General features: G+C 44.4%; 2 protein-coding genes across 2 annotated transcripts in view; both read left to right on the top strand.

The window, feature by feature from the left end:
* Positions 1-2,522: 2,522 nt before the first annotated feature.
* LOC114896879 (glycerol kinase-like) lies at positions 2,523-4,500 on the top strand. The gene is made up of 2 exons (XM_029225399.1): positions 2,523-4,206; positions 4,294-4,500. Exons 1-2 carry the CDS (start codon positions 2,649-2,651, stop codon positions 4,302-4,304), a joined length of 1,569 nt encoding a protein of 522 aa, XP_029081232.1. The 5' UTR covers positions 2,523-2,648; the 3' UTR covers positions 4,305-4,500.
* Positions 4,501-5,822: 1,322 nt separating this feature from the next.
* MOGAT1 (monoacylglycerol O-acyltransferase 1) overlaps positions 5,823-9,862 on the top strand; it is a 28,371-nt gene continuing 24,331 nt past the window's right edge. Inside the window, exon 1 of the mRNA XM_029225400.1 lies at positions 5,823-5,952. Coding sequence (XP_029081233.1) covers positions 5,859-5,952 — 94 coding nt within the window. The 5' untranslated portion in view covers positions 5,823-5,858. The remainder of the gene's footprint in view (positions 5,953-9,862) is intronic.

The raw sequence follows: 9,862 nt of genomic DNA, 5'->3' as shown, positions 1-9,862 counted from the left end.
ATCTTATGAAAACCAGAACAGTGACCTTTGTCCTAAACTGTCCCCTTTAAGGCCTCTCAATCTAGAGAGAATGCTGTTTCCTTTTAAACTTAACGATAGGAACATTTTAACTTAAACTACAGTAAAATAGAAAAACGTCATCTTCTTGTTAGTAGAAGTTAGCTATGGTAAAATGCACAGGAAACAAAATAAAAAGAGGAAGTGATTTTTAGTTATTCATTTCCAAGGATAGGCTTTTGTAATCTATAAGGCAATCTAAACTATCACCTTCTCATTCCTTAATTAGAGCTGAGAAGTGGAAAGAGGAACCACACTCGATCGCCGGAATCTCAGATCTTCAAGCCGGACAGTGTTGATTTCCTATCACCATGGCCACTTCAGGACTTAACCACGGCAGAGGTGATTTATAAATTTTTGTTGAATTATTGAAAAGTTATGCATGTTTTATTCACTCATATGTACCCAAAGCCAAGCACATAGTATATGACTGGTAAATATCAATATTTGTTGACTGAATGAATAACTAACCCCAACGCAAACCATGACAAAGTTGGTCCTCTGCATTCTTCTACCAGAGGTTCAGTGACCGGTTCCTCTGTTTCAACATCCCCTTCCTCCCTCGTGGTATCATTTGAGGAAGAGCTTAGTACGGCAGTTACTTGCTCAGGGTCTAGAAACAGACAAGCCCATTTTTAAAAAACAGAAACTTAGTTTTACTACCTACTAGGTGAACAATTAACTTGACCTCTAGCCTCACTATCTTTACTGGTAAAGGAATAATAGTACCTACCCTGGAGAGTTGCTGTGAGGCTTAAATCAAACACAGCACAGAAAGCATGTAGCCCAGTACCTGGTAGATGGTAAGCACTGAGTAAAGTGTATATATCACATATAGTTTTTTAACTGCAACCCTGTTTAAACTTTGTATTTCTCCAAATATTAGCCTACCCACCACCACCAAAAAAAAAAAAAAAAAGTGGTTTCCAACCTGGGTTTTGCTGATCCCTCAGAGGTTCTGTAACTGTTTGATATCAGTTTCACTTTGCTAAAGATACACCTTGGGAAGGAGGAAGATACTGAGAAGGTGGGAGTCAGGATCCCCATTCATTTCCAACAAGAGCAGTTTCACTTTGATTTCTTTTATAAATTGGAGTTATTTGAAGATTTAAAAAAAATCCCCCTGCTAAAGTCAAAGTTTGAAACCATGATCCTACACGACATTGCTTCTGCTCATCTGTTTTAGTAGAGTTGTAAAGAGATCTAGGTCTACTCCTTGCCAGTAACTGGCTGGGGTACCTTGGACAAATCCCTCATCTTCTCTGCTGTAAGCTCCCTATTCCACAAAATGTGTAGTTTGGAAAGAAAACGTGTAAGGTTCATGTTTTCCTATTAGTTTTATTTCTAGAGATCAACAAAACTCCTACAGAAAAGTTGTTTTGAATAGCTTGTTGAATTAAAATTTTCTCACCATTTAACTCCAATAACCTGGTACACAAGTAAACATATGTTGACTGTTAAACAAATGAGTGAATGATTTAGTTGTTCATTAAAATGGTGATGGACCCTCATGGGTCCCTGCTTTGCTTAAAGGAGCTATGATGGGGTATGACAGGTCTTTTCTACCTGCTGAGGGCCCGGGGAAGATGACAAGAGCATGAATCAGACGAGTTAGCTCCAAGTGACTAGGAGAAGGAGCTCCGGGTATGCTGCTCTTCTTATCTCCTAATAGATTGTGAACCCAATTAATCAATCAGTCCTGCCATTCACATCTCCCAGGCTTATGTCAAATCCATCTCTATTCTCCTTTGCTAACACAGTAGACCAAGCCACCATCCTCTACTCTCACCCTACAACAGCCTCCTTAGGGTCTCCCCACTTCCACTCTTGTTACCTCCAGTCTCTTCTAATTAGGTGCTCATTCTCTATCACTGGAACTTGCATGTTTCTTTCGGGGCACTAGCACACATTTGGTTTATTTTCTGTTTCTCTCACTAGACCGTGAACCCCATGAGGACAGAGACCTTTCTTACTCATCCCATCTTATTCAGCCCATCTCCACTCCTCACCTAGTGCTTAGCACATACCAGCCTTTCCATAAATAATCAATGAATGAATGCGTGGGAATTCTCAAAGGCTCAGAGACCCCGTCTTAATTCACCTTTGTGCTATCGGCACGCAGGGCAATGCCCGGTGCAAAGCAGGCATTCCCTACATACTTGTTCCACGTGTGGGTCAACTGATGAAGGGATGACTCCTTTCCAGGTTTTAGACGACAAAACCGTATTTGAATCTTCACTCTGCCAGCTGTGTGACTTTGAGCCTGGCCTTCATTAACTGCCGAATGAGCTAACAGTTATTTCGCGGGGTTGCTCCAGGATAAGCTCAGGCTGGTGAAGGGCTCTGCACAATGTCTGACACGGTGTGTACTCAACGCATCCCCACTACCAGTGGGGTAAGGTGCAGGGAAGAAATCTAGAAGAATCTAGAAGAGAAGAGGGAGGGGCGGGGCGAGAAGCTCCTTGCCGATACTGCGTTCTACGGCCGCGCGCTGGCTGGCCCTCCCGGCTCGCCGTCCGCCCCTCCCCCTCCCGCCGCCGTCACCCGGGAAACGGGACGCTATCGCCCGCCCGCCGACCTAAGCGAGTTTCATGGCAGCCACGAAGAAAGCAGTTTTGGGGCAGTTGGTGGGAGCAGTGGACCAGGGCACAAGCTCGACGCGCTTTTTGGTTTTCAATCCCAAAACAGCCGAACTACTTAGTCATCATCAAGTGGAAATAAAACAAGAGTTTCCAAAAGAAGGATGGGTAGAACAAGACCCTAAGGAAATCCTGCAGTCCGTCTGTGAGTGTATAGAGAAAACGTGTGAGAAACTTGGACAGCTCAATATTTCCAACATAAAAGCTATTGGTATCAGTAACCAGAGGGAGACCACTGTGGTCTGGGACAAGTTAACTGGAGAACCTCTTTACAATGCTGTGCTGTGGCTTGATCTAAGAACCCAATCTACCGTTGAGAGTCTTCGTAAAAGCATTCCAGTAAATAATAACTTTGTCAAGACCAAGACAGGCCTTCCACTTAGCACTTACTTCAGTGCAGTGAAACTTCGTTGGCTCCTTGCCAACGTGAGAAAAGTTCAAAAGGCAGTTGAAGAAGATAGAGCCCTTTTTGGGACCATTGATTCATGGCTTATTTGGAGCTTGACAGGAGGAGCCAGTGGAGGCGTCCATTGTACGGATGTAACAAATGCAAGCAGGACGATGCTTTTCAACATTCATTCTTTGGAATGGGATAAAGAGCTCTGTGAATTTTTTGAAGTTCCAATGAAAATTCTTCCAAATGTCCGGAGTTCTTCTGAGATCTATGGCCTAATGAAAGCTGGGGCCTTGGAAGGTGTGCCAATATCTGGGTGTTTGGGGGACCAATCTGCTGCATTGGTGGGACAACTGTGCTTCCAGGATGGACAAGCCAAAAACACGTATGGAACAGGCTGTTTCTTACTATGTAATACAGGCCATAAGTGTATATTTTCTGAACATGGCCTTCTGACCACAGTGGCTTACAAACTCGGAAGAGACAAACCAGTACATTATGCATTAGAAGGTTCGGTAGCTATAGCCGGTGCTGCTGTTCGCTGGCTCAGAGACAATCTTGGAATTATAAAGACCTCAGAGGAAATTGAAAAACTTGCTAAAGAAGTAGGTTCCTCTTATGGCTGCTATTTTGTCCCAGCCTTTTCAGGGCTATATGCACCTTATTGGGAGCCCAGTGCCAGAGGGATCATCTGTGGGCTCACCCAATTCACCAATAAATGCCATATTGCTTTTGCTTCATTAGAAGCTGTTTGTTTCCAAACCCGAGAGATTTTGGATGCCATGAACCAAGACTGTGGAATTGCACTCAGCCATTTGCAGGTAGACGGAGGAATGACCAACAACAAAATTCTTATGCAGCTACAAGCAGACATTCTGTATATCCCAGTAGTGAAGCCCTTGATACCTGAAACAACTGCCCTGGGAGCTGCCATGGCAGCCGGGGCTGCAGAAGGGGTTGGCGTTTGGAGTCTCAAGCCTGAGGATTTGTCAGCTGTCACGATGGAGCGGTTTGAACCTCAGATCAACGCCAAGGAAAGTGAAATTCGTTATTCTACATGGAAGAAAGCTGTGATGAAGTCCATGGGTTGGGTTAGCACTCAGTCTTCGGAAAATGGTGACCCTAGCATCTTCAGTAGTTTACCCTTGGGCTTTTTTATAGTGAGTAGCATGGTAATGTTAATCGGAGCAAGGTACCTCTCAGGTGTGCCATAAATAATACCAAGTCATGGATTCCAAAGATGTGAGCTCTTTACCTAACAAGAAAATTCAGTGATTCTGTCTTTTAATGTGCTGACACTATTCATAGACTCTGATTTTATTTATAAGCCACTTGCTGCATGACCCTCCAAGTAGACCTGTGGCTTGAAATAAAGAAAATGCGGCACACACAAAAAAGTGATTTCTCAATTAGGAACCAAAAAAAAACAACCGCAAGTTTTGCATACAAAAAGTCACAAACAACTCCCCTGAACTACCCAGTGGTTGTTATTTTTATCTAACTTTCTATTAAAACGTTGAAGGAGAAAGGGGCATGGTGGGGGGATGGGTAGTCAACTCCCATCTAGCAATGACTTGACAGCTACCTGCCACTTGGTGTTGGTCAACTATACAGGAAGATTTACAAAGAAAATGTAGTGGGCACTCACAGCATGAGGCACAATTTAGAATCCATCCATTTATTTAACACATAATTGAAACCCTTCACTGGCAAATCTTAGGGTAAAAACTTGAACCCTAAACACAGCCTGCAAGGATCTGGTCCTTGGCTACCATTTTTGACTCATTTCACTCCATTCTCCTCCTTGTTCCCTGAGCTCCCACTATTTTGGTCTTCTTTGACTTTCAGCCACAGGACCTTTGCACATGTGCTTCCCTTTGCTTGAATTAGATTCACCGTTATAATTAAAGTCAAGGTCACTTCTTCCGAGACTGACCTTCCAGTCTAAGTCCTAGAACCTTCTCATTCACTCATAGTAGCATTTCACTTTGCAATTACCCAACTGTGTGGTTGTTTTCCTTATGTTCCCCCCCCCCATAATTTGTACCCTCTGGGAATCGATGAATGACTTGGTTACTGAGTGTATCCCCAGCGCCCAGAATGGTTCCCGGCACGTGGGAGGTATTCAATAAATGTCCTTTGAATGAATAAGCGAAAGTTTTCCAGGATTCGTATAGGAATCTGAGACACAAAGATGAGGAGGCCCCAGAGTTTGCGGGTGGTGTGGGGAACACAGACCAACAAACAGATGGGTACCAAGCTCCAGAGAACCTAACACCTGCGCCTTCCTCCAGCTGGTGGGAGATCCTAACCCTTTCCCAGCTGCAGACACCCTCGGAGGAAGAGGTGGGTTTAAAGGCGGATGCTGAAGCCTAGCGCACGGTAATCCACCAGTTAAATCAACCAGCCCGGTGGAGATCCCAGGTCTTGGGCGAAGTTGCAGGAACCCGCGTCGCCGAGCTCTGGCAGGCTGCCAGGTGACCCCTCTCGTCCACCCTTGTGCCCAATGCGGCGCGCCAGCCAATGCGCCCCGGGCGCCGCAGCTGCTCCCGAGCCCGGGCGCGTGATTGGCAGCCTCCAGCCTCAGCCCCGGCGCGCCCTCCCACCCAAGACTAAGTCCAGTCCGCGCCCACTCCGGGGCGGTCGCCGCCTCCTCTGCGCCGGGGTGCCGGGCGCTGGGCCGGCAGGCAGCGCACACCCGGCAGGCGCCGCGGAGCAGCGAGGTCCCAGGCGGCAGCGCTCGGCGCAGTCCTCGCTCCGGCCGGGCCATGAAGGTCGAGTTTGCGCCGCTCAACATCCCGCTGGCGCGGCGGCTGCAGACGGCGGCGGTGCTGCAGTGGGTCCTGTCCTTCCTTCTGCTCGGTAAGGACTCCCGGCCGCGCAAGATCCGGGCGAAACACCGCGGTGCCTGGGGCTCCGTTTCCCCCACTCCCGGACATCACTACTTCCCTTGTAAGCCAGAGCAGGCAGGTCACAGAGGGCATTTGTAGCTAATTTAGGACTCCCCTCTTTGATTCATCTTTCCACGTGAACCTTGTAGCAAGCCACTGATTGGCAACTTTATTTTCCCCTGTGCTGTTTTTAAAACTCGAGGTGTACTTTACCCACAGTAAAAGGCACAGATTTTAACTCGGTGAGTTTTGACAAATGTATACAGCCAAGTGTAACCACGACCCAATCGAGCTATCGGACATTGCACTTAAGCCCCTCAAAAGTAGATAAACTCGTTTCTTGAATTATCGATTCATAAATGGAAAAACAATGCCCAAGGATTTGAAACCTGATTTCTTCCTTATTCCCCCCCCCCGCATAACAGATATCTGCGTTAGCTTTCCCGTGTTTAAGATTTTCCGGATGCAGAAAGCTACCTTGCTGCAAAGAAGACTGCACCACACGTTAGGTTGGGTTGGATGGCCTCTCTCTGTAAATAATTCGACCCAGGAGAGTGTGTTCTAGCCAGTTCCCAAATTAAGCCCAGGTAGAAATGCGCTGGAGCCAGTCACTAGATGGGGCGGGGGGCTTATCTGGGAGCTTTTTCTCTGGATGTTTGTTCTGCTCTTGAGGGGGGTGGGAGCATGGGGAGGGTCAGGGAAAAGGAGGGGGTGTAAGAGGACAGGAATTACTGGGAACTTAAACTCTTCAGAAGGCTCAAGTCATTTGTGTGCTGTAAGATCATGGGTTGTACACTGTCCAGGCCACAGTAATAATAAATTCATTACACTGTAGAGGTTTACAATTTTGAAACCATTTTACGTTTTGAATGCCTGGATCAGTGGTTCTCAACCCTGGCTTCACATTAAGATCACTGGAGGAATTTCTAAAAAATAAGATGCCCAGGCTCTATCCCTAGAATTTTGAATTCATTTGTTTCAGAAAGGAACCTGCACATCAGGAATTTTTTTTTTTTTAAATAAACTCTCCAAGTACAGCTAGAGTTTACTAAAAAAGGAAATTCAAATAATTAACTCATTAAGTCCTCCTAGGCCAAATTGTTGAGACAGCATTACACTTTGTTTTGCTCTAGGCCAAAGTACCATTGAGGTAACAGCTACACTTAGCGCGGGCCTTGTGTGTTCTGCCAGCTACAGCTTGGCACTTGCCATCTACCTCTACAGTTCTAAGCACCATACACTATTAACCATGTAATCTTCACAACAGCCCTGTGAGGTAAGGACTGTGTCTTCCTGTGCTCTTTGTACGGCTGAGGGAACTAAGAGGTGAAGTGAACTGTTCAAGGTCACACAGTTAGTAGGAGGTGGAGGGGCTGGGTGCAAACCCAAATATTCTACCCAGAGTTCCTGCTTTAACCACTGTGCTGTCCAATTTAATGCCTTGAAACTGGAGACTGACTTTCTTGCTCATCAGCCAGCACATCTCTGATAGCCCACTGTCTTTTCCTTCCATGGCCCTTATCATTGCTTGTATTTGTGTATGTCTGTGGTTACTTGAGAAAGGTCTCTATGGCCATCTGTAGGAGAGCAGAATTTGCCAGCCCCAAGTATGTTTCTTTGGTATATTAATTATTTTAAGCTGGTTATTTTCTAAGAAGCAGCAGACATGGGGAAAAACTCTGAAAACCTAGTGGGAGTTACCCTTTTGTAAGAAACATTTACATTTATAAGGGAAATCTCCATTTGTAAGGGTGTCTCCCTTGCTGTACCAGGAAGAGCGTGATGACCAAATCTCTAGAAACCTACCAATGAAGAAGGCAGGGACTTAAATCTGCATAAAACCTTACCCTTCCTTACTGTGCTTTTCCTCATAACCTCCCATAACTGACTTAACCCACCTTCAATATCCTTTTTTGTCTTTAGGTGAGGATGGTTTTTTTTTTTTTTTTTTTTTTTTTTTTGCGGCACGCGGGCCTCTCCCATTGCGGAGCACGGGCTCCAGACGCGCAGGCTCAGTGGCCATGGGTCACAGGCCCAGCCGCTCCGCGGCATGTGGGATCTTCCCGGACCGGGGCATGAACCGGCGTCCCACGCATCGGCAGGCGGACTCCCAACCACTGTGCCACTAGGGAAGCCCTGAGGATGGTATTTAAGGGGAGGGTTTTGGCCATTTTGGCAAGTTACTCAGTTTTCCTGGGTCTCCCCCAGGCATACATATTATTAAAATTTTGTTTGATTTTCTCCCATTAATCTGTCTCACGTCAATTTAATTCTTAGATCAGCCAGAGGAACGTAGGAGGGTAGAGGAAAATTTCTTCCTCCCTGATACATCCTAGTTCACAGGCTCAGTGAGGGAGTACCCAGCCCGTGCCTGGCCCATGGGAGGCACACAATAAGTACTGGTTGAATGTCTTCACTCTGTCACCCAAAAGGGAAGTGGTCCACCCCACATGTTGCTATTTGTATCAACTCATGTATGTAAATCCCCACAGTGACCCTAGAGGTAGGGGCTAACCCCTGTACTCATTTTCCAAAGATAGAGCTTGGAGGTGTAGTAACTGCTCAAGGTCACAAGGTGGGTGGTAGAGCCTTATGTGTCACATGTGAATGTACTAATAACTTAGACATGGCCCACCAGTCCTAATTTGAATCAAACTACAGTGGCTTGACAGACAATTCATTTAAATGCTCTTACTGCATACATTTGACATTCGTGTTACTAGGAGCATATTATTTTGTATTATCATATATTTTGGAAATTTTATTATGAAAAATTCCAAACATACAGAAAAGTAGAGAAGGGTATAAACTCCCATATACCCATTACTTGGATTTATAATTATTTTAACAATTTGCTATATTAGTTTTACCTATTTTGCAAAAATATTTTAAAGCAAATCACATTGCATTTTAATCCCAAGTACTTTAGTATGCCTATTATAAAATTGTTTTACAAAATTATAGTAACATTGTCCCATGTAGCATAATTAACATTAATCGCTTAAAATCATCTAAACCAAGTCAATATTCATATTTCCTAAAATTGAGCCCCAAATACACTTTTATGTGTGACTTACTTGAATCAGGATCCAAAAAAGCCCCCTGGGTTGCATTTAGTTTTTAATTTAGAACAGTTTTTCCCCCCATTTGTTTTCTTGTCAATGAAGCATTGAAGAAGCCGGGTTATCTGTCCTGCAAGATGTGTCTTCAGAAGTTCTCTGATTGCTATTTTGTAGGGTTAACATGTTCCTCAATTCCCTGTATTTCTTCTAAAATGGAAGTTGGAGCTAAAGGTTTGATTAGATTTAGGTGAAACCTTTTTGCAAGTCCTTTGCCGAGGTGCTGCTGTGTGCTCATGTTGCCTTATGTCAGAATGCACAGTGCCTAGCTGTCCCTTATGAGAGTGGTCAGTGGGTACAGGTAGGAAGTAATGTGAGGGGTGGTAATTGACATGCTGCAAATAAAAGTTCCCTATTGACCGTTGACCTTTCACCTAGTCTCCATTAATGATCCTTGACCAAATTAACTTTTATTTGGGACTACAAAATGGTAATTTTCATATTCGATCATTCATTCTTCACATATTAACTAGAATTTATGCCAGGAATAATTTTTCCTCATCATCTAGGGCCATTGATTACCCTACAATTCAATTCTTACGGTAAAGGCAGTATAAACGCTGACCTATTTCTTTCCATTTTAATTATTTTAAAGTAAGGAGTTCATGTAGTATCTCCTTCCAATGGTGATAAGAGAAGTTTTATTAACTATGTATTTTAAAGTCTCTAAATCAAAATCTTGGAATGCATTTTTCTTTCCACCATCAGGAAATGAGTTTAAGCTATTAGCACTTGGGATATATATTTTTTTTTTAAAAAAAA

The sequence above is a fragment of the Monodon monoceros genome, unplaced genomic scaffold (genome assembly GCF_005190385.1).
Source record: "Monodon monoceros isolate NGI ecotype Baffin Bay Population unplaced genomic scaffold, NGI_Narwhal_1 Super_Scaffold_16, whole genome shotgun sequence".
Lineage (NCBI taxonomy): Eukaryota > Metazoa > Chordata > Mammalia > Artiodactyla > Monodontidae > Monodon > Monodon monoceros.
The sequence above is the reverse complement of the archived record's forward strand: the minus strand, read 5'-3'. Positions and strand labels throughout refer to the sequence as shown.